Raw genomic sequence first — 25528 nt, forward strand, 5'->3', positions numbered from 1 at the left:
AGTATCAAATGTAAAGGTGATGGTGTAGGATTAAGCTTTTCAAATTATTTCTGGAACAGGGTAGATTTTGCTCATGTAACTAACACCTTCAGTCATATGAACACTTGGTGACTTGGTGGTTGGCATTTCAGCAAAAATAGATCCATTCACACTCTTTCTAATTTAACCCAGCCCTGCTGTAGGAGTCTTTTAAGCAGCAGGATCCTTTGAAAACTATCCTGAGGTATCTTATTATCCAAACAGAGTTGAAAATTACTTAGTCCGTGTACCTGCCATGGTGTCCAGTTAATCAACATTATAAAGGAATTCAATACATTACTTTCAGCATGAAAGCTAGATTAGTTTTATTCTACCAGTCCTGAGTCATTTACAGAGAATATTCAATGTTATGGTTATAGTTTTGGAATCAGGAGATCTGTGTTTTAGTGTTCTGGCTTTGGCTCTAAACATCATATGACTTTAGATAACATTTCTAATTCTCAAATAGCTATCTCATGGATAAAAAGATTGACGAATGGCATTAAGTGTTAGAAAAAAACTAGAGACTGATGATTGTTGAGCCAAGAACTGCTCATTTTAATACTTTATTTCTTATTACAGATGGGAAAATTGCTACATAACAAGTCTAAATAATTTCTTCATTGCTAATAGGAAGCTAAGTCAGATTCTGCATGAATTGGGAACCCAATTCTTTCCCATCACACACTGCTTCAATATATAAATGACATCTTATTACCAAAAATTGAAAGTAGCTTCTCTAAGTATCTCTTGACTAACATAGCCGCAACCATCTTTGGAGGGCATGGCACATTCAGTTTTATTTGATTGGGAATTAATTTCCTTTTACATGTTTGAGGCATCAAGCTCCCTGGGAGAGGAGACTAGTAGAGTCATCTTGATTATTTTCAACTGTGGTGCAAACAAGTTGACCAGGAAGGCTTTTCGCTTTTAAAACACCATTCCATATACCTTGCTAGCTGTCCATACAATCATAAATCATGACAAAATCTTTAGTTTCCGCTCGTTTTTGTTTTTTTTTTGCAATTATTCACACTCAGGCTTGGTTTTTTCATCATAATCATATAAAGATTTGTGAGATTCATTTGAAAATATTCACACAGAGGTACTATTCTAATGGCTTGGGAGAGAGTAGAAACTCAATACGTATTTAAGGAAAGTAAACGTTATGCATAAGGAAACATTTTTTTTTTTGAAATATATTCTAGGGCAGAAGTTGGCATCAATCACAGGCCTAGTAAAATGGGTGTTCAGCCCATTTGCTGTTGAAGATTCATTAGTTCGTTCATTGATTTGATCATCTGTCTCTTAAATATTTAAGTCTCTACAGTGTGCTAGATACTTGGTCTAGGTTCTGAGAAAAAGGAGTGAACAGTAACGAAAACAATTGTCCTCATGGAGATTACATTTTTGTTAGGGTGGTGGTAATGGTTGTTGATTAAGTGAGATTAAAACAAATAAGCCTTACGTTGGTTAAAGAACAATGCTATCCAAACAGTGGTCACAAGCCCCCTGTGGAAGCAAATACCCCCTGAACAGTCAAGCTCGGCAGGATGGACTGCCCTGCATTTCATCTTCAGTGTAGGATTCATTCTCGCTATCTTAATAAAGTGCTCTGTGTTATTGATGCCGGACATGGCTGATTTTAAGTTGCAGCATTAATTGATGTACCAATGAGAAAGAAAAACAAAGCTGACAAATACATTATGATATAATGTTTTTAATCACTGAGAATTGTTAGGCTTATTTAGTAACATTTTATCTTCTGCCTGCATATAAATGAATCCGTAAGCAAAATAATTGGTTGGAGGATTTCTAAAATCTCTTCACATCCAGAGTCAGATCTTTCTGAGTCTCTTTTTTGTTCTTGCATTTTTTTCCTGTCTTGGAACATAATTAAACTTAACCTACACATTTTGGGGGAAGCCACTTCTATATTGAACTGAGACACTTTTTAAGTTAGAGTCAACAATGCCTTGTTTTCCCCCCTCAGAACAGGAATGGGGGAAAGGTAGGTATTAGATACTCAGAGAAGAGCAAGCTTGCTTACACTTGAACACGGGCAGCATGGAATGGCAAAGAACAAGGAGTTCCTAGAGAAAAGTGAGGAGCAAGTCTGACTCCAGGAGAACCACACGGGGTGTAAGCAAATGGAGAACGGTGGACAGATTCAAGATGTGTTTTTGGAGGTAGAATTGACAGGAGTGGCTGCTGGTTTCAATGCGAAAAGTAAAGAAAAATAAAAGACAAATGATAAAAGTTTCTGGCTTGAATATGATGAAGATGTTTTTCTGGCTTGAGCTACAGCTGGTGTGACAGGAAATACAAGGGAGAACTTTTTTTTTTTTGTCTTTAAAGTGTTATGTTTGAAATGCATGTAAGACAATGTTGAAATATGAAATCAGAGATGGAAATATAAGTTTAGAACCCAGAGGAGGGCTTTTAGACTGGAGATAGGAATTCTGGAGTCCTCATTAGTTGGTATGTAAGTCCTGAAATGCGTTAATAGAGCCAAAGGAGAGGATGCAGAGAGAGAAAAGAAGTTACAGGTCCAAGACCAGTGCAGCTGCACAAATCACCATGCTTATCATAAGGAAGCCCCATGTCTGAGATTTAATCATCCGTGGTTATGGTCTTGAAATTCTTTGAATTTGTGTTGTATAAATAACAGATATTTTCAACTGGACAATGGGCTGTGCAGTGAGGCGAGGAGCTTGGCTTCACCCAAGTCCCCACCAAGAAGCCAGTAGAATGTGCTACACTTGTAACTCCAGGAGAGGCAGATGGAGATTAGTTCTCCCATCTTCCACAAGGCCTGCCTTTGCTAAGTAAGCTCTTTCTCTTCTCAAAAGTCAATGTCCTTTAATTGATACAGTGTGCACTGGGCGAGGACTCACGTTTGCTCCATAACATCAATGTTATCGAACGTCTACTGCATGTCAGGCACGGTACTGTAACTAATAGGGATATAGAGTAAAAGAGTTAAATACAGCCCTTACTTTTATGGATCTTACTTACTGCTTGTTACGAAGATGGAGCATAGACGTCATCTTGCTTTCTTCATTAAGGCCAAAATTTATTTTTTAAAATATGATCAACTTAAGTGTTGAGGAATGTATGTAAGTCCCTTCTGGTGGGGGTGGGAGCTAGGAAGGTGTGTGTGTGTCATAAAATCGTTATACATAAATAAATTATATAGCCTCTCAGAAGGTGCTAGGGGCTACCGATAAAGTAGAATACTGTGGTGCACGGTAATTGTTTAACAGCTAGCTCTCAGGAAGGGAGGGGGAGGGAGGACCACGCACTGTAGCATTTGTCAACTTCTCCGGTGTAAGTGGTCCCAGAATGGTGACCCGTGGGACACAGAGCTGGGAAGGGCTGCACACAGTCAGCTCTTGCTAGTTGGCGCTAAGTGTTCCAGCACACTGCCATAGCAGACGGGTGAGGCTGAGTACAGTTCTGAGTAGCTCTTCAGCGTAGGCATCACTGCGATACCAAAAGAGGTGAGGGACTAAGTGGGGAAGTGCAGTCCACTCAGGAGATGGAGGCAGTGCAGCCGTGGCGCGGCAGCACGTTGGCGAAGCCGTGGCAGGAGGCGGGCAGGGAGGCAGCAGAGGAGCGGGCGGGGGAGAGAGCAGGGAAACTGTGCCTCCGTCAGGATCCCATCAGAAAACGGACGACCAAAAGTGGATTATATTAACCAAACTCTGAATGGGCTTTGTGGGACCCAACCAAGCGGAGGGCAGCACTTGGGGCCGACAACGGCTCTTCCCACCCCGGGCCTGAAGCAAAGTTCCTGGCCTGGCTAGCAGAGGGGGGCGAGGGGCGCGGGCCCTGGAGGGGCGTTCAGTGGAGGAATTCAGCCAGTCCATGCTGAATGGGCAGAGGCCGCCCAGGGAAAAGCAAGTCCCACTCCACCTGCCCCTGTCCCCTGAAAGACTGTGATGTCCTCTTTAGCCAAACCCAAAGAAAGCCAAGGGCAGAGCGGCCAGTGTTTTAGCGCCTTAAAGTCAGCTTCCTAGAGCAGAGACCTGGGTGAAAAAGGGCGAGGGCGACTGTGGAGCCAAACGAGACCTTCAGCACGAGGTCGGCGAGGTCACGGGCGCTGCACCAGGCCAGGCAGTGGCGATGCCCCAGCAGGTTGAGAGCCCAGGGCACGCCAGGGCGAGAATGGCAACGAGTCAACAGAGGAAGAATGCGGGGAGCTCTGTTCTGCCCCACAAATATAGTCTGATTCCAGCGTTTGCCATCTAATAAGTGTTTATTTAGTACCGGGTGCTATTATTTGTAGCAAACTTTCTCTCACAAAGCATTCTCTGAGTCAGGTTTATATTTAAAAGGGCAAAGTCTAGCCATTTCCCTGTTCTTTGATGGTTTGACCAGATTTTTAATCATATTTTATGTTAAATGAAAGGGACGTCATATCTGGAGTCAACTGCAAACGAGCTACAGGACTAGAACCCTGGCTAAAGAATGACGAAACTGGTTAAATAACTTTGGACGTTAAGCCATGCTGGCAGGCTATGACCGCACTAAGGGCTGGAGTCTCAACTCTCCCATTTACTTGCCCGACAAGCTAGGAGACGTCATTTACCTTTTCTGAGCCTCAGTTTCTTCATTTGTAAATGTGGAAATCATTGCTGTGTGATTCCGCTGAAACAAGGCATTTACCATGGTTTTTTTTTTTATTTTTTTTATTTTTATATAAATGTGAAGAATTATCATTTGTGAGATGATTGTTCTGCAAGGAGAGTCATATTAATTCCAACCAAATTAAAGAATCAGGGAAACTGCTATGCTTTAAAAATATTACCAACCAAGAGTGTTACAGTGCATCTCAAAAAAAGCAATAATGGGACGTTCATGACAGCAAAGTACAAGATAAACTAGTTCACAGGCCTTGTCATTCTGCACATAACGCGGACCGACAGCAAAGCTCCCACTTGGGGAATGTTTGCTGTGGCCCACTCCACGCCGCCCCCTCACCTCCCAGGTGGTGAAGCTCCTTTAACTCCAGGCGTTTTGTGCAGATCATCTGCAGCCGGCTGGAGGAGTACAACAGCCGACACGCTTTGTGCAACGGCACCTTTGAGGGACCCTTGCTGCGCAACCCGGGAAACCACGACAGAGCCCGGACCCCGCGGCTGCCCTCCTCGGCCGATGTGGAATTCTGTCTGAATTTGACCCAGTATGATTCCGGCTCCATGGATAAAACCTCCAATTTCAGCTTTAGAAATACACTGGAAGGTAAGCTCTTTCCCTTCACTCCTTTTTTCTCCCTGAATTCATGACTAAAATCGCTTATCCAAAACCCTGAGCCCAGAGATGTTTGAAAAGTCAGAAAATTTTTGAGTTGGGTAAGGACATGTGACTATATACATATATATGTGTATTCCAGCACCATTAGCAAAGTCTGGGCAGCACACAAGACATTATAATGCTTCAGCAAATTGTACAGATGTATGAATATGCCCAGGATGAGAATAGAGACAATAGACAGTTGACTGGTGTTAAAGTCAGTTGTTATCACTAAAACACTGTTGCTGGTAAACAGACACAAAATTCATTTTCAGAGCTTTTTGAATTGAGGGATGATAGATATGGGATTTTGGACCTATAACATTTTCCTGTTTTACAGTGTTTTTCTCTAGTTTACAACAGTCTGTGTAGTAAGCTCGTTGAGGGAAGTATGTGGTCTTAGATATAAAAAGGACACAACCCATATGTCCAATCAAGTCTCCATCCTGTTATCCTCTGAGATTGCCGTGATTCGTCAGAGATTCCTTCTCACAATCTCTGTAAGATTCCTCTTAGAGAGCTCTCTATCTTGCTTGCTTCTTCTATTCAGCACTTGTTCATTTTTCTCTGCTCAGAGGTGAATCCCAGTCATGAATCCCATCCCGCTCACTCAACCTGCAGTAGAGAAACAGTCCAACAAAATAAAACAAAACCAGAAACACTCAAGTCATAGATTTATCAGGAGACTTGGGGGCTAACTTGTCAGACAAACCACTGAAAATTTAACACTAGACATCTACACCCTAAAAGCCCTTTGGAACCCTATTTCCTCTCTTTCTCTTTAACTTTGTTTTGTTTTGTTTTGTTTTGTTTTTACTTCTGTTGTTGCTGTTATCCTCTAACTTCTGTTAATCTACTTTGCAGAGTAGTTTCACTTTCTCTCTCATTTCCCTGTTTCTTTCCAATCTATAACCTCAGGGCTTTCCTCTCACCCAGAAACAATTGAAACAAAGAGAGACCCACTCTAAAGAGGAATTCTTGAGCCTGCTGTAAAATAGAAATTACATTTACCCTCCTGCAGTAATAGTAATGGTGAACATTTGGAGAGATCGCCCGGGCCGGCACCTTTGCGTTGACCACTGTGCACGCACTCGCTTGCTTGATTCTTATACCTGCCATTTTAGGAAGAGAACATTATTCTTCCCAGTCTAAAAAGAGAAAACTGGATTGGAGATTTTAAGCAATGTGTCTGTTGTCGCTTATTCAGTAAGAAGCAGAGCCTCAGTTTGAACCCAGAGCTATCAAATGCTAAAGCCCATTTTCTTTCCACTGTGCTCTGAGGACCCCGAGAGGGTGAGGAGTGTCTTGAAGGTGCAGTGTGAAGTCGGTCCCTCAATATTATGCGAGAAGGCAATGCTTGATTCCGAGTCCCATAGCCCAGATCCCAGGACTCAGGAAGACGTGCAGTGGACAGTCAGCTTCCAGGAGGCCAGGGTGCCCAGTGGACTCGCAGAGGTCCACAGCAGGTCCACAGCTGTCGATGTTAATGACATCACAACACAGGGCTCCATCTTTGGGGCACCCGCGACACTTTGAGGGTTTTCAGCTTTTTCAGCCATGAGAGACGAAACACTGAATTAGCCTTTAAGGCTTGTCACAAAGATGAGACAGGGAAGGGTTCACTAAGGCCTCAGGTCTAGAAAGAAAAGTGGCTTTGTGCTCTCTTGGCCAGTGGTTCTCAAATGAGGTTCCACCCTTCCCAAGAGGATGTAACATCTTTAGGCAACATGAGGCCACCTGACTCTCACTGTTGATGTTTAATTTTGATCACCTGCTCCAAACGTGATCCAAATTCCTCACAGTATAATTCCTTGTATTTCCTTACAACTATTAATAAAAATCTCTATAGGGAGATAGTTTTTAAGACTATGCAAATAGTCTGCTCTTCATCACAATTTTCTCCTGTAGTTAGCATCCACTGATGTTTACCGAATGATGACTTTCCAACTCCAATACACCCTTCACACTAACGGGCAACACTCAGGATTCCACTGTCAGCAAGAGCGCTCAGTCTTTCCCCTCCCATTTCAATGTCCTTCTTTCTGCGTGTGTGTGCATGGGCAAGCACGCAGGCAAGTTGAGACTTCTTGTTTTTTCAGTGTTTTATATTTCAATAATATGCCATATTATTTTGGTGTTCAAGTAGTCCTGGATTTGGCCAGTGAGCACACCTTTAAGTTGGCTATTGTGTTTCTATTTCCTATCTTTGCCATTTTTTTCCTGGACTTTCTTTCTTTCTGGTATTAAAAAAAAAAAAGATCTCGATTCATCTTCTGCCTACACTGCTCCAGGCCTGGAATCAGCCACATCTCCAAGGAACAAGCGTTCCTTCCAGGGGGAATGATATTAGAGACCAAGATCTGGGTGCAATTCTTTTTTCTTTTAAAAATTTATTTTATTTATTTATCTTTCCCTAGCCCCTCATTGTTTGCACTTGCTGTGAATGTTCATCTTCCTTGTTTCTTTAGGAGGCATTGGGAACTGAACCTGGGACCTCCAGTGTAGGAGGGAGGCACCTAATTGCTTGAGCCACCTCTGCTCCCTGCTTTGTTGTGTCTCTCATTATGTTTTTCTTCTTGTTTCTTTTGTTGCATCAGCTTGCTGCAGCTTCTCGTTGTGTCAGGTCACTGTCTTCTTTAGGAGGTGCCAGGAACTAAACCAGGGACCTCCCATGTTGATTGAGCCACATCTGCTTCCCTAGGTGTAATTTTTGTTCATTGGAGAGACACACCTTATCCCAGATCCTGGACAGATGGGGATGCACCATGCTGGGCTCCAGGCAGAGCTCAAGTGATCATGGCTGTGAGGGGAGCTGGGTGAAAGCACCTCCACACTCTGCCCTCCCAGTAAACGCATGTGGAATGAAAGTGTGGCTTTTGACTGACTCTCACAGGATTGCCACCCTTTCTCCTTTGAGGACTGTGAGAGGTGTGTGATACACTTTGCATTGAACAAACTCTTAGTCAATCCTAAAATGGAGGAACTGCTAGACTTTTGTACTGAAATTATTTCTGTAACCTCAGCTTTCTTCTTAACTTTCAAGGCTGAAATACAGAATGAAGATATGCAATTTATGAATTGCATATATGTTCCTGCATCAAGAAAAGAAAAGCAAGATTGCATTATAGAAGGCAGTCTTCTTAAATGGAAAAGGTGGTTCCCATGGAGTATGGGTTATTAGGTTCAAAGAAGAAACTTCTCAGGCAAATCTCTGAAACCTGTGGTTTCCTATACTTCACAGTTAGGAGCAGTTACAAGAGTGCTACTGCAAAACGTAATTATCCCTTTGGAGGGCTGGCAGTTTAGTGAAGTAGGTAAAGGTAATGCATGCTGTGCAAAACTCCCTGAGTTTGGATTCCAGCTGAACTACTTCCTAAATGGGTTACCTTCAGCAAGTTGTCTAAGTTCTCTGGGACTTAGTTTCATCGTCTGTAAAATAGAGATAATAGTAGTAAAGTATACAGTTAACCCAAAAGTTAGATGATACAATATATGTAAGACTGGAATTTCTTCTATAAATGGTAGCTATTTTTCTATTCAGCTGGGACTAATTACTGACAACCTCAATCACCAATAATTAACTTCTTTGACAGTTAGCTTAGATATTCAGTATAGAGTCCTGAGAAAATATATCATGATGAGCTAGGTTTAGAGGAAAAATAAAGGAGAAAGGAGGATGGAAAGGAATATTTCTGGAGCAGGTCCAGAGGTGCCTTTCAGAGGGGGTTCCAAGCACTGATGAAACAGCACAAAGTTCCTAGTTCCCAAAGGGAAAAAAGTGCCAGAATCAGGAACAGCTCTAGGTTATTGGCGTGTTCTCTTCTGTAAGTACAGCACCTGAAATACAGTAGATGTTTGGGACCTACTGATTGCTAAATAATGATTAAAAGAAAGCTAATGTCATTCATAAAATCTATACTTGCAACATGAAAAGAGAGAAAATCCATCTCAAGTTGGTCCAAGCTCATCTGCATTCTCTTCACTGCCTTGTTTCCAACCATTCTCCTCTAACAAATGCAACTTAGGATCTTGGACATGGATAGTTGGGAGAGACTTTTCAGTAGATTGACTCAAGCACCACACATGGGAACAACCTATCTGACAAGAGAGATCCAGAAATTTCTTAAAGTTTGAACCAACAATCTAATTCCATTCAACCTAATGAGCCTGCCATGAATCTGGTACTGTGGAGAGTGCAAAGGTGCACAAAGATGAATACTATACAGTATCACCATCAAAGAGCTCACCATCTAGTGAGGAAACACCACATAGACACAGGAAAATGAGGTAGGAACCCAAAGGTAAACCAGAAAGACTCCCCACAAAGGTGAAAATAGAAATGGATGAAATATCTATAACTGCTCTCCAAGCAGAGGAAAGGAGGCGAGGCATTTCCAGCAGAAGGAATCAAAATACGCAGTGTAATAGAGATGTGAAAGAGTGAGGTTGGCTACAAAAAAACAGAAAAGTTGAATAAGGCTAGAGTTTGGGGTTTGTAGTGGGAAATACCAAGGGCTATGAGGAGTTTAAAGTATATCATCTTTACCAGTGTTTCTCAACCTTATTCTGGGAGAAAGTCCATAGATCCCATAAAGTATATTCACAGATTCCTAGGGAATTATAAAGCTAAAGTTTATTCCATTAAATGCTTTCAAAACTGCACTAATAAAGAAAACATATAAATCCCTTAGTGCTACACTAAAGGTTAGCTGTCACCATGATGAAAACCCAATATTTAAAAATCATGATATATCTTTCCTATATTCAAGATAATTCTGAGCATCTTGGTTTGTGAGACACTGTTCTAGACCATGGGAGCCATTGTCAATTTGTAAGCAGGGAACCAATATTATCCAGTATGTGTCTCAAAAAGATATCCTGCTGTGAGCTATAGGAAAATTTGGAAAGAGTGATCATTGACTTGGAAAATGATAGGTGGTGAGGGCATGATCTAAGTCAATGACAGTGAAGATGAAGATGAATTGTCTTGAGCATTGAGTTAGAAAATCTTAGTGATGAATATGAGGCAGGAGAACAAGCAAGCAGTTGAGGACAATTCTGAAACTTGTACCATTGATGTATAATAATTGGTCCTTATTTTGCCCTCTTAAACTACACAAACATTTTTAAAATTCTGACTATCTTCAAATAACAACCCTTTTATCATTTTTCCCCCCGCAACCCTTCAACCATTTCTTGTGTGTGTGTAAGTGTGAGAGTGTGTGTGTGTGTGTTTGATTGATAAATACTTCACTGGGAGGTGTCTTACTATTCCATTTGATTGGATTTGGTAATGATCAATCTAGAGAGTGCTAAACGAGCTGCCTGGGGAGGGATACAATGAAAGATATTAGAAGTTTTGAAATTCTGAATAAAGTTTTAGGATGAATAATGTGTTTGTTTGCAGAGAAAGGCCAACTGTCTAGCCAGAAAGAGGTCTCAGAGGATGACATAGTTTTCAGTCTCCCAGCCTGATAAATGGACTTTTTTTGTGGACACCCATAAATCATCAGGCTCACTGACACAGACTCAAAAACTCAACTCAACTGAGTCTAACTGTAAACCAGAGCGATAAGGAGGCGGTTTAAATAAAGTAACACGTTGTAGTGATTCAAAGTCTCAAAATTATTTTTTTACCCCTTTGTTAGAGAGGTTGCAGGTTTACAAAACAGTCATGCACAAAGATCAAATTCTCTTTTACACACACTTTTTACCCAACCTGAGGCAACCAGAAAGCAGAGCTAGTAATCAAGTGGGGCATCTTGAGACCTGGTCTTCCAGAACAGGGAGCCCTCCAGAGACCAGGCTGCTGAACTCCCCAGAACCACCCTCTGCCAAAATTACTGACAGGCTTGTTTACACAGGCAGTCTCCGCTGAATATGGTCTTGTCTCTGTGGTAGTAAGCCTGATCATAACAATACCAATAAAAATCCCTTATGCCAGTGATTCTCACATATTATTTTTTTTAATCCTGACAACAGTCCTCTGATATTTTAATATTCATTGATTAAGCTGAAGCTCTGTCCCCAGTGAAGTAGTTATTCCAGTGTGTTTAAGATTCAATCTATCTCCTGCCATTGTGATCTGATGCAACTCCTTTTGCTTTTAAAGGGTAACTGTTTTTCTCACTTCTCAGGGAAAACAGAACCTCTCCTATAACATGTAGGGAATTCAAACCAGTGGCATGTGTGCTACTTTCAAGTAGCATTGCTTTGAAGGAGCCTCATTTATCAGGAGATAAAGTCACCTTTGTAAAAAGTTTGAAACAATATAAGGATGGCCATATTATGGACAAAGGTTTTGTGGATATTTTTGTATGTTTTAATATACATCAGGCAGAAACTTCTTTCAGGGAAGAGTTTATACTTAGGTATTAGGCTTGCAAATCAATCAAGCACAATTTCTATATATCTAAATGGCATTTAAATTCATTTTAAGTACTTTGTCTCCCAAAGCAGAAGGGTGGCAGGACCAGAGTATGCTCAACTCATCTGGCCTTTAGAAACTCTCTAGTTAGGATGTGGTACTAGCCTGCAAGAAAATATAACTGTTAAATATTAAGGGGCATTTCCATTTTTGCAAAGACAGATTTCTCTAGACCCAGAGACATTGCAGAGATATCTAAGTGATAGGAAAATCAGATTTTAAATTTCTTTCAGAAAGAATATAAACAGAATAGCTTAGGTTGGGGTTATTAGTGCTGATACTAGTAACAGTCAATGATTATTTATAATTATTAATGATGATGATTATTATTACAACTTTAATAACAATCATGACATAGTTTTGACTTTGTTGGTGTCCATGTAGTTATGTATTTTTTCTAGTGAGATGGATTTTTAATATATTCACAAAAATAAGAATTTCAATCCTGTCTCTAGCCTTATGACTGCTCCATGTTTTCTGAATGGCAAACTGTTCACAGAAACTGTTCTTCTGAAGGAGCTGCATAAGGGAATCCCGTGAATGCATCGCCTGCCTCCATTACACTGTAGTCAGAAGACATGCACACGGAGGATGGAACTGTTTCCTCTGCAAATGCTGCATCAGAGTTCTTGATATCATCTGGTCCCGCCACATTGGGATTCAATGGTGGTAGAATATTCTTTGGCACAAGGTCAGACCAGCAGAGATGTTAAAAAAAAAAAAGGAAGGATGATTCTGAATTTCAAGACAGTCTTCTTTGGCACAGAGTCAGTTTTGCCAGTCTTTATCTAGGAGTTTTTCCAGAATAGAGCAGGCTGTGAAGCTCATTCCTGGCCTCAAACCAGGGGCTTGTGAAAAATAGGGTTGTCCATTTCAGCAACATTGTGACAATAAAATGAGAAAATCTGTAGAGCAGCACCAAGGCCCAGCAGTCTTCTGTATTGTAGGGCTGTTTTCTGATGACTTCAGGGGCAAGGTACTCCAACACAAAGTGCATCAGAAATAGCAATTCTGTCTTCACAAAGCCCAAAATCTGTTAAAGCAACATGTCCACTGAATCCAAAAGAATATTTTCTGGTTTCAATTCTTTGTACACTATTTTGATGGAGTGCAAGTAACCCCATGCACTAGCGATTTCAGCAGCATAAAACCTAGCTCTGTTCAGGAAAGGAATGTTCTCTTCGTAAATGAAAGCTCAGCTCCCCTCCATTAACAAAATCCAGAACAAAATAAAGCCTTTCAGTTGTTCGGAAAGAATAATGTAATCCAACCAAAAATGGATGCTTCACGTTTTTCAAGAGTGTGTTACATTCAATCATAATATGTTTTTGTTCTTTTCTGTTGAGAACTATTTTCCTGTACACTAACAGCTTAAAGTTCCCATTCAGTTTCCATTTTTCAAGAAGAACTTGCCAAAGCTACCTTCTCCAATACCTTTTAAGAATTCAAAGTCTGTGGGTTGGGCATGAGGCTCTCCAGCTGGCCCCAGGTAGGGGTTCCGAGAGATGGAGAGCAGGTTCTGAGTCCTTCTTTCATCCTTATCTTCAGATGGATCCGACTGACGTTTTGGACATCCATCTGAAGGAAAGTTCTGATATCTGGATGGTTATAAAGCTCTGGATGCTCTAATTTGTTTCATAAAATCTGGATCAAAATTATTGCCAAATATTCTTTTGGTAGGAATCTTTAGGACCATAATAGGAAACTGTTTCTTTAAGGTGTAAAACTTATCAAATTCTGCATACCTTCTGAAGACAAACCACTCACTCCTACCACCTGAGACCAGAACCTTATAAATGGTAAACGTCTTCGTTTTCTGTGCTCCTCAGAGCTGGGAATGCTAACACTTGGGCAGCTTTCCTGGTATCCCCTGGTATATTCTCTTTGCGTTTAGTGCCTCAAAAGGACACCAGAAATGAATCAGCAGAGGAAAAATCAGAATCAACTAATCCAAAGTATAAAACGTCTTGAGATGATGTCCAAATTCCAGTCTGCTTTCGTGTATCCATTTACCTAGAAGCAACACCTTGATGGAACAGTGGTTTGGCCACAGAAGGTCAGGTACGGCTCCAGCTAGGAGGCAGAACTTGCTCCAGATTGAGAAACTGTCTGCTCTCCTTTGGTTCTTGCATCTCAAATGTGCTCTGCAGTCTCTCGGGCAGGGCTGAAATTCTACCCATGGTTCAGAAATCACCCGCTGCGCGACGCTGTGTCTGGGTGCAGGGGCCTGGCACCAGGCGGGCTTGGACTTCTTCCTTCCCAGCAGAGCTGTCCCGCCTGTTTTGTTGATTCTTCCCGTGGGTGGTGGCTCCTGCCAGGGACAGGCAGGGGAGAGCTCTGGGAATGACCCTTCCATCCCTTCCCTCTCCTACTCCCCTCCTCTTGTTGTTCTTGCTAAATGTGAATGTCGAGAAAGTAAAGTCAATTTATTTAAGTAGGCATGTGTCCTCTTTTTCTCTGAATTAAAAGATGCTGCTCTCCTGTGCTGGCAAACAGTCGTAGGAAGCTCCACACCAACAAGAACTTCCCAGGTGGCAATTGCAAAGAGCTTATAGACCCTTTAGAGAGATTTGGAGCACCCCCTTTGAAAGCGTTCAGAACTGAACTTGAGTCATTTCTAGCATCCTAAGCATCTTGCTGACTTGTAAACTTTGCCTAATAATTACAAGTTTAGGCTATGGTAAGGATAAATGTCCACCTGGATCCTACTTCCTATACAAGAAATAGTTCCCTTCCCATCCCTTCTCTTCTCTGTAGCCTTCAATAGTCTTCCCAGCTTCCCTTATAATTCAGCATGAGTTATTGGTCTTCATGATGAATGTTTAACCGTGATAGACAGCGTTCATTTACTTTTTTATTGTTTGAATTCACTTGAAATGTGGAAGATGGCTATTTGCTAAGGGATAATCTTATTTTTCAACAGTTCATCTTAGGGTCCTAGAAGATCTTTACAGAGCATAATAATCACTCACCTCTTCCGAATGTGAAGCCAGGCATTAGACATAAAAACCTCTCATTACCTTGAGACAAATACTCAGAAAATTCTACCACATATAATGGTGCAAAGAAAAAGAGAAATTCTTTACTTTAAAAAATATATTTTTTATTAGAGAGGTTGTGAACTTACAAAATAATGATGCACATGTGTGAAATTCCCATACACCACCACCCACCACCAACACACTACACTGTTATGGAACATTTGTTACAGATTATCTCATGATCATCAGACTATTGCCACTAACTATGGTCTATAGTGTACATTTGATATATTTTTTCCACAACCCCCTATTACTAACACAGGACATCTTTGGTATTGATGTAAGAATATTACAGTATTGCTGTTAACTGTAGTCCATTGGTGACATTAATGATATTTTTCCATTCTTCTCCACATTCTTACCATCTTGCAATACTGATATACAGTTGTTCTAGTTCATAGATGGATATTCTTGTATGTGTTCTATTAACCTCAATTCTCATCCACCTCTGGGTTCACTATTTTGTTCAGTTCCTAGATTATTCTTGAGCTTTCTTTCAATTGACATTTACATCCCTAGACTACCCTTTTCAGTCACAATCCCATTTATAGACCAGCTGCATTAATTCTATGCACTATAATGTGCTACCATCAACTCTATCCATTTCTGCATGTTTACAGTGTTAATTAAAACAACTACATACATTAAGCATCAGTACACCTTCTTATCATCCTCTTATCTCCTAGTAACCTATACTCTAGATTTTAACTCCATGCATTTATTCTTCATATTTAGTTTATATTAGTGAAACAGTGTAATATTTGTCCTTTTGTGTTTGGCTTATTTCACTTAACATAATGTCTTCAAGGTTCATCCATGTTATCATATGTGTCCCAATTTTAATTCTTCCTACAGAAACACAGTATTCCATTGTATGGATATACCACATTTTGCTTATTCATTCATTGGTTGATGGCCACATGTGTTGTTTCCATCTTTTGACAATTGTGAATAACATCGCCATGGACATAGGTGTGCTAATGTCTATTCACATCAGTTTTCAATTCTTCTAGATATATTCCTAGTATAGGAATTGGACCATATGGCAGTTCTGTATTTAGCTTTCAGAGGCACAGCAAAACTGTCTTCTACAGAGGCTGCACCATTTTACAATCCCACCAACAGTGAAGGAGTGTTCCTATTTCTCCACATCCTCTCCAGCACTTATTGTTTTTTGTTTTTCTAATAATGGCTATTCTATGCTGTGTGAGATGATATCTCGTTGTTCTGATTTGCATTTTCCTAATAGCTAGTGATAGTGAACATTTTTTCATGTGCTTTTTGGCCATTTATATTTCCTCTTTGGAGAAATGTCTAAGTCTTTTGCTATTTTTTAATTGAATTGCTTGCTCTTTTACTGTTGAGTAATATGATCTTTTTTATAGAATGGAAGTCAAATCCTAATTGGATATATGGTTTCCACATATATTCTCCCATCAAGTGGGCTGAATTTTCACTTTCTTAATGAAATATTTTGAATCACAAACTGTTTAAGTTTGAGGAGGTCCCACTTATCCAAGTTTTCTTTCATTGTTCATGCTTTTGGTGTAAGGTTTAAGAATGCACCACCTACCACCAGGTCTTGAAGACGTTTCCTCATATTTTCTTCTAGGAGCTTTATGGTTGTAGATTTTAGAGTTAGGTCTTTGATCCATTTTGGGTTAATTTTTGTAAAAGCTGTGAGATAGAGGTCCTCTTTCTTTCTTTTGCCTATGGATATACAGTTCTCTCATCACCATTTGTTGAATAGACTATTCTGGCCCAGCTGGGAGGCTTAACCATCTTGTAAAAAATCTCTTGAATGTAGATGTGAGGGTCTATATCTGAGTTCTTGATTTGGTTCCATTGACCAATGTGTATGTCTTTAGGCCGGCGCCATGCTGTTTTTACACTGTAGCTAGGTAATATGTTTTAAATTCTGAAGTGAAAGTCCTCCAACTTTGTTCTTTTCTAAGATCATTTTAGGTATTTGGGGACCCTTACCCTTCCCAAAAATTTGATAATTGGTTTTTCCACTTCTGCAAAAAAAGGCTCTTGGGATTTTTAATGGTATTGTGTTGAATTTGCAAATCAGTTTGGGTAGAATGACATCTTAACAATATTTAGTCTTCTAACCCATGAACACAGAATGTCCTTCCATATATTTAGATCTTTTTCAATTTCTTTTGGCAGTGTTTTGTAGTTTTCTGTACACAGGTCCTTTGGGTCCTTGGTTAAGTTTATTCCTAAATATTTGATTGTTTTAATTGCTATCATAAATAGAATTCTTTTTTTCTTATTTCCTCCTCAGATTGCACATCAGTAGTATATAGAAGCACTACTGATTTTTGTGTGTTAATCTTGTATCTCGCCACATTGCTGAACTTGTCAATTAGTTCTAGTATCTTTGTTGTAGATTTCTCAAGAGATTCTAGATATAGGATCATATCATCTACAAATAGTGAAAGCTTTACTTCTTCCTTTTCTATCTGAGTGTCTTTTATTTCTTTATCTAGCCTAATTGTCCTAGCTAGAACTTCTAGCACAGTATTGAATAGTGATTGTGACAGTGGGCATCCTTGTCTTGTTCCTGATCTCAGCAGGAAAGATTTCAGTCTTTCAACATTGAATACTATGCTAGCTGTATGTTTTTCATATATGCACTTTACCATATTGAGAAAGCTTCCTTCTATTCCTATCTTTTGGAGTGTTTTTTATCAAGAAAGGATGCTGTATTTTGTCTAATGCCTTTTATGCATCAATTGAGAGAATCATGTGATTTGTCTTCTTCAATTTATCAATGTGATTTATTACACTAATTGATTTTCTTGTGTTTAACCGCCTTTGCATACCTAGGATAAAACCCACCGGACTGTGGTGTATAATTCTTTTCATGTGCTTGGATTCTGTTTGTAAGTCTTTTGTTGAGGATTTTTCCATCAATATTCATCAGAGATATTGGTCTGTAATTTTCTTTTTTTTTTTTGGTAGTATCTTTAATCTGGTTTTGGTATTACAGTAATATTGGCTTCATAGAATGAGTAGTAGAGTTTCTTCCTGTTCAATTTTTTGGACGAATTTTAGCAATATTGGTATTAGACCATATTTGAATAATTGATAAATTCATCTGTGAAGTCACATGGTCAGGGCTTTTCATCTTTGGGAGATTTTTGATAATTATTTCTGTCTCTTCAGTTGTGATTGGCCTATTGAGGTCTTATATTTCTTGTAGGGTCAGTGTAGATAGTTGGTGTGTTTCGATGAATTTGTCCATGTCATCTACATTTTCTAGTTTTTTGGCATACAGTTGTTCACAGTATCCTCATTTGATCTCTCTTATTTCTGTGGCATCAGTGGGAATGTCCCATCTCATTTCTGATTTTATTTATTTGTGTCTTCTCTCTTTTTTCTTTATCAGTCTAGCTAAGGGTTTGTCGATTTTGTTGATTTTCTCAAAGAACCAAGTTTTGTGTTTTTTTCCAATTCTCTCTATTGCTTTTTGTTCTCGTTTCATTTATTTCTGCTCTCATCTTTACTATTTATTTCCTTTGGCTTGGGATTAGTTTGTTGTTCTCTTTCTAGTCTCTCCAGGTGTTCAGTTAGATCATCAATTTTAGCACATTCTTCTTTTTTAACATAAGCATTTACAGCTATAAATTTCCCTCTCAGCAGTGCCTATGTGGTGTCCCATAGGTTTTGATATGTTGTGTTTTCATTTTCATTCATCTCAAGATATTTGTTGAATTCTCTTGCAATTTCTTCATTGACCCACTGATTATTTAAGAGTGTGTGGCTTAATCTCTGTGTATTTATGAATTTTCCTTTTTCCATCCATTATTGATTTCCAGCTTCATTCTGTTATGATCAGAGAAATTATTTTGTATAATTTCAATCTTTTTAAATGTATTGAGTCTTGTCTTCTGACCCAAAATATGGTCTATCTTGGAGAAAGATTCATGGTACTTGAAAAGAAAGTATATCTTCCTGTTTTGGGGTGCGGTACTGTATAGATGTCTGTTAGGTCTAGTTCACTTATCACACTATTCGAGTTCTCTGTTTCTCTATTTATCTTCTGTCCAGATGTTCTTTCCTATACTGAGAGTGGTATATTGAAGTCTCCAAATGTTATTGTAGAGACATCTCCTTCTTCCTTCAGTTGTACCAGTGTGTTCCTCATGTATCTTGGGGCATTCAGGTTAGGTGCATAAATATTTAATCATTTTTTCTTGGTGAATATGCCCTTTTATTAATATATAATGACATTCTTCATCCCTTATAACAGTTGTGCCTTTGAAATCTATTTTCTCTTATATTAGTATTGCTATTCCAACTTTTTCTTGGTTTTTATTTGCTTGGAATAACTTTTTCCAACCTTTTATTTTTAACCTGTTTGTGTTCTTTCATCTGAGGTATGTCTCTTGTAGACAACACATGGATGGCTCATATTTTTTTTTAATCCATTCTATCAATCTATGTCTTTTGATTGGGGAGTTCAATGCATTAGCATTCAATATTATTACTGTGCAGTCTTCATTCATTTTGTCCTTTGGTTCTCTGTTGTCATATCATTCTAATGTCTGTCTTCTTATCTTTTAGTTTACCTTTCCTAATAATCTTAATTTCTAAACTTTTCTCCAAATCTCTCACCATTGTTTTTTCTTCTCAGACTGCAATATCCCCTTTAGTATCTCTTGTAAATCTGGTCTGTTGGTAACATATTCTATCAGTTTTTATTTGTCTGTGAAGATTTTGAACTCATCTTCATTTTTGAAGGACAGCTCTGCTGGATACAAAATTCTTGGCTGGCAGTTTTTCTCTTTCAGTACCTTAAATACATCAGTCCACTTTCTTTTTGCCTCCATGGTGTCTGATGAGAGGTTGGCACTTAATCTTATTGAATTTCCCTTGTATGTGATGCTTTGCTTTTCTCTTGCTGCTTTCAAAATACTCTCTTTATCTATGATATTTGTCATTATGAATAGTAGGTGTTTCAGCATAATTCATTTGGATTTATTCTGTTTCAGGTGTGTTCTTCTTCTTGGATATTGATATTTATGCCCTTCATAAGGGTGGGGAAGTTTCCCGTCATTATTTTCTCAACTATTCTTTCTGTCCCTTTTCCATTCTCTTCTCCTTCTAGGACACCAATACTGTACATGTTTGTGTGTTTCACACTGTCAGTCACTTCCCTGAAACTCTGTTCCATTTTTTCCATTCTCTTCTCTTTCTGTTCTCCTTTCTTTTCCAGTTCTGATGTTCTGTCTTTGAAATCACTAATTCTGTCCTCAAGCAATTCAAATCTGTTCTTAAGTGCCTCCACTGTATTTTTAATCTCATTCATCATGTCTTTCATTCCCATAAGGTCTATTACTTTTCTTTGTAGGCTTTTGAATTGTTCTTTATGCTCTCCCAATGTCTTCTTAATATCCTTTATTACTTCAGTCATATTTTCTTTAAATACTTTGAAGTATTTTAGGAGAGTTGTATGATTATCACTGATTAATTGTCTTAAATCCTGTATCACTTTAGGATATGTGGTTTGTTCTTCTGGTTCAGCCATTTTTTCTTGTTTCCTAGTATGCCTGTCATTTTTTAATCATGTCTAGGCATCTGGATATGTTGGTGAATATACTCTGATGGCTAATTTCTCTCTCTTGCCTATTGTTTGTTTGTTTTTTCACCACAGTTCTTCTTTGATATTTGACTCAACTTCTTCTCAGGCATTAAAATTGTCCATCTTAAGTTTTCAAAATCCGGCCAGGAACTCATAAGTGGTGTGTAGATTTTCTATCACCGGTTGGTTAGAGTGCAGTTTTTGTACATGCAATTTTCAGACTAGCCAGCAGATGGCACCAGTTAGCACACCTTTCCACAGCGATGTTTCAGTCTGGGCTTTCCTGTGTTCCTGTGTTGAATCTCCAGTTTGGAGATTCAAAGCTGACTCTGCTGGCTGAATTCACGGAAGAAAAGCACCAACCCCCCTCCCTTTTCCCTTGAAACAGCTGACAGGGAAGAAGAAGATGTCTTTTTCCCTCTCAGGCAGCTGTAGTGAGTCAGGGGTTTTACCCCACCTTAATATCTTGGGGGTGGGGGAGGGGAGCTCTTTCCAGTGCCAGGGGAGCTTAGAAACTCATGTTGGTCATTACAGCGTCTTCATTTCTCTGTACCTTACCTATCTGGGAGTTGTATAGAAATGTCCTCTTCTCCTTATCCCCAAAGCAGTTCCTTCAGATGGTTTTTGGCTCTTTCTCTATTGTTTTTGTGAGAGCATTAAGCCCTGCCTGTTAGTCCATCACCATCTTCCTACAATCCCCTCATAAATAGCAATTTATTTATCCTTAACAGAGATCTGTATAAAGTAGGGTAAATAAAGAGATAAGCTGATCATTGGAGGATACATTTGAGAATTATAGATAGTAGATACCCTTTTAGAATGCCACAATAACCTTAGCATAAGTGATCCAAGAAATTCTGTGGTATAGATTACTGTTTTGATCCGTTTTACTGAAAATCTTTTTAATTAATTTGATCTTAGAACCCATTCCCTACCATTACCTAATTTATTTTGTTTTTCCCAATGACTCATTAAAAAATCTTGCAGGTTATAAATTTTAGGAAACTTATTGAGGAAACCTTGGTCTAAAATGGAAATATTACATTGACAAATACCAAGGGTTAACTTTACTCTCCATCATTTTAGAAATAATTAATTTCATGCCAACAACTATGAATAATTACTTTACACTTAAGTTTAGGGGAATCAAAATGATTATTTATTTGTTTACGTAGGTTTTTCAGTAGAACTTTGTAATAGAACTTTTTGCTATATCCAAGGGAAAATATATGAGATGGAAACTTGTCTCCAGTGCTATGTGGTGTGATACCACTTTCCTCAAGGTGAAAGAAATTTTAAAAATTCCTAAATTAACTGCATTATACAATTCCAGGGAACACTATTCAAGTTATATTGTATTGTGCTCCAGAGAATGAATTATACTAAAATAAAATGCAAATGTTATGCCCTAGAGTTTTGCATCTTTATTGCACTATATATCACTTATCCCTTAAAAATTAAAACTTAAAAAAAAATTATAGCTAACATTTATTTAGAGGTTACAAAATGTCACATAATTTATTAAATATTTTTTAGATTTATTTTTTATTTATTTCTCTCCCCTCTCCCACCCCACCCCCAGTTGTCTGCTCTCTGTGTCCATTCGCTATGTGTTCTTCTGTGACCGCTTCTATCCTTATCAGCAGCACCAGGAATCTGTGTTTCTTTTTGTTGCGTCATCTTGTGTCACTTCTCCGTGTGTGCAGCGCCATTCTTGGACAGGCTGCACTTTCTTTCATGCTGGGCAGCTCTCCTTACATGGTGCATGCCTTGCGCGTGGGGCTCCCCTACGCGGGGGACACCCCTGCGTGGCATGGCACTCTTTGCGCGCATCAGCACTGCACATGTGCCAGCTCCACACAGATCAAGGGGGCTGGGTTTGAACCGCGGACCTCCCATGTGGACGCCTACCGGTGGACACCCTATCCATTGGGCCAAGTCCACTTCCCAATTTATTAAATATTGTATCTACATTTTTTTCAGGCTTACTCTATGGAGTAGATTCTATGCATAATCCCTATATTTTTAGAATAATAAGATGTCAGAAAGGCAAAGTAACTTGCCTATGACAACATAGCTCTCAAGTGACAGAGCTGAATTCAAAGTCCGTGTGGCATTCTGAACTCTTAACCACATAGAAAATGTTTATGAATGTGTTAAGAATACAACCGTCTTTGGAGTACATCACTAGCATTAAAGATACAAGACCATGGGTAAGTCGTTGAACTTCACACAATTCATCTTTTTCATCTATAAAATGGAGATAGTATCTCTGCTCTTTCTATCTCGGGGAGTTGATGTGAGAGTCAAGATAATGTCAGTTAAGTGTGGGAAGCTGCTGTCATTATTATCACAATGAGGAAAATATTTTAGTAGTTTATTCAAAGTGCTCTAATTCGGTTATCTTTTATGAGTAATTTAATCCAAAAGATTTTTTTTTCATTCTGTAGTAAATTAAAATCTCTTGAAAGTAACCTCACAATGGGCAACTCACCAACAGAAGCTTTGAAAGCATGTGTGCTGAGAATCATAACTTTGTTACTTAAATAAATAGATGAGAATATACGGATATAAAGGGCCAGTTTATAGGAAGAAATACTTGAAGGATGGCAGTTAAGCAGGAAAGGAAACATCACTTGTATATACACCAAAAGCAACTATGGGTCAGTGTTTTTCTTCCAGATTCTGCATGCTGTTAGTTTCATGGGATATTGCTGAACTAGCCTACTTTTTCCTTGTACTTATGAGGGTATGTTTTTACATAATTTTAGAAACAAGAGCCCAAATAATATGACTTACCCAAGATAGAAATTTATTTTGCTCTTGTGAAACAATGCAGTGGTAGATAATCCAAGACTGGTAGAACAACTCTGCCATCCTCTGGCATCTCTCATCTCTAAACCATCGTCCACCATCTACATGTCTTCATCCTAATCATCAGGAAAAGGGAAAAGGGAAGAGAGTGTGCCCCTTACTATTTAAAGGCATGATCCAGAGGAGTTACTAATCATTTCTGTTCTATACCAAAAGTCTAAACAAATACTTAGATCTAAGAGAAACTGGAGAATCTAATCTCCAACCAGTGACTATGAGCTCAGCTAAATCTAGAAGATTAAATACCAGAAAAAATAGAAGAATCAATATTATTATGCTCAATTTATATATGAGGGAACTGAGATTCAGAGATAGATAACCTGACAAGATCACACAGCTAATAGGAAGCAAAATTGGGTCATCAACATGGAAGGTCATGTCCCCAAGTCTTCCAAATGGAAAGGACAGGTTTTAGAGACAGCATGGAGTAGTGGTTCAAATGTTGGTTCTGTCACTTACTAGACAGATGACTCTGGGTAAGTTACTTCACGTCTCTGTACTTTAGGTCCATCATCTCCAAAGTGAGGTTAATCACATGCTTATCTCATATGTTGTTATGAAGAATACACGAGTGAATATTTTCAATTGTCTTAAAATAGTTCATTGACAGTATAATGCACAGAGTAACTTTTCTAGCTTTGCATACAACCCAACAGAGCAGTGGAGAAGAAAAGCAATTGAGACCTCAGTGGACAAGATCAGTTTCAGAAAAGTGTTAGTCCTAATTGGAGCTCATTTCCAAGAGGCAAAGTCTAGTAAAATGATAGCATCTTCTGCTTAGAATGACTTTTAAAAGCAATCTTTGAGAGGCAGTTATATCCTTCTACAAAGTTTTGAAATCCAGTAAGGGAATTTTTGACAAAAACAAACGTAAGGCTTATAGAGGTGGCCAACTGGACCTTATATATTTGGGATACTACTAAAGAATTCCAGCTTTCTCTGTTTTATGACAAGAAACTCATTTATCCAGCTGGAATAAAGGATGGCCAGTGATCAGCGAGTATTTTGTCAGTGTGCCCCCTGTAGTCCTTTGATAACAAAGTCTTTGCCTAAGGAATACATGATACGACCCTCTCTCCTCTGAGAAACCAGGGCAGAAAATCTATTGTTATGTCCATGATTTTAGGTTTTAATACAATTAATAGCTCTACACCCACTGACAGAATATAACGGAATGATTAAGAGCAGAGGTTGGAAATCTGGCAGATAGTTGCTCCAAATCCTTAGTCTGCCACTTACCAGCTGAGTGACTTGAGATAAACCACTTAGCCTTCTCAGCCTTGATTTAATGATATCATTTTTACAGAGTTGATATGAGGATTAAATATGATAATAACACAAAGAAACACTTAGTCTAGTGCCTACTCCATCAGAATAAGAGAAGTAGTAATAGTGGTAGTCTGTGTTCTAGAGTCATAACTATCAAGGAAGAGAAATAAAATATATGAATCATATTTCTATTAACAATTAAGTTGTGGAGATGAGGCCTTATGATATGCAAGGACAGGAAGACTCCATTTGAAATTAAAGGTTGATAAATACAAACATATCTGTGAAAAATTCAAGCATATTTTCAAGTGATTTTAGTCAAAGCATCTTACAGGTAACTTCCCATAATTTAATATAAGTAGAACCTTTATTAATTATGCATTCCTGACACAACATTTACTTGATGTTAATATATTATCCATGGCATATGTTTGCTCTGTTATTACAGAAATAGTCTCTGAATACAAATTTATATACAGCAATAGATGAGAGATGGAATAGTATAGTGGGAAGAACTCCGGATTTGGAAGGAGGAGATTTAGGGTAGAGTTTCAGCATTGCCACTTGGAAAATATGTTCCTAAATTATATCCTCTCGGTTCACCCACCTCAGTGTCCTCATTCGCAGCAAGTGTCTTGGCACTCTACCTGCCCGTGACGCTGTGGAACATCCAGCAGCGTGCTGCAGCTGATTCCTACTGGCTTCCAAGAGCTGATTATTAGTCTCTTCCCAAATCTGTGTTCAGTGGCATCAGGTGGGTAGCTTGATGACACATAGGCATGAAAAACTGACCAGCAGGGAGAAAAAGGAGGGAGGTAGCTATAAATGAGATTGCAATTTTTTAGACTATAAGAAAAACTGGCAACAGTTTTAAACTATTGATAAATTATCTCCTCTCTGTTATGCCGGAGGTGGAATCCACACATAAACACGTTCAAGACGTCCACTCTTTAGACTCTGCATTCCCACTGTGGGCTTGATCCTCTAGCCACGGCGCCAGGTGGGACG

The 25528-nt window shown here is 39.0% G+C and overlaps 1 protein-coding gene and 1 pseudogene across 1 annotated transcript in view; one reads left to right on the forward strand and one right to left on the reverse strand.

Moving 5' to 3' along the window:
* TYR (tyrosinase) overlaps window positions 1–25528 on the forward strand; it is a 116301-nt gene that overhangs the window by 9241 nt on the left and 81532 nt on the right. Inside the window, exon 2 of the mRNA XM_058306161.2 lies at window positions 5049–5265. Within this exon, the coding sequence (XP_058162144.1) occupies window positions 5049–5265 (217 nt within the window). The remainder of the gene's footprint in view (window positions 1–5048; window positions 5266–25528) is intronic.
* LOC139439770 (serine/threonine-protein kinase Sgk3 pseudogene) lies at window positions 12237–13923 on the reverse strand (annotated as a pseudogene).

The sequence above is a fragment of the Dasypus novemcinctus genome, chromosome 10, assembly GCF_030445035.2.
Source record: "Dasypus novemcinctus isolate mDasNov1 chromosome 10, mDasNov1.1.hap2, whole genome shotgun sequence".
Taxonomy (NCBI): domain Eukaryota; kingdom Metazoa; phylum Chordata; class Mammalia; order Cingulata; family Dasypodidae; genus Dasypus; species Dasypus novemcinctus.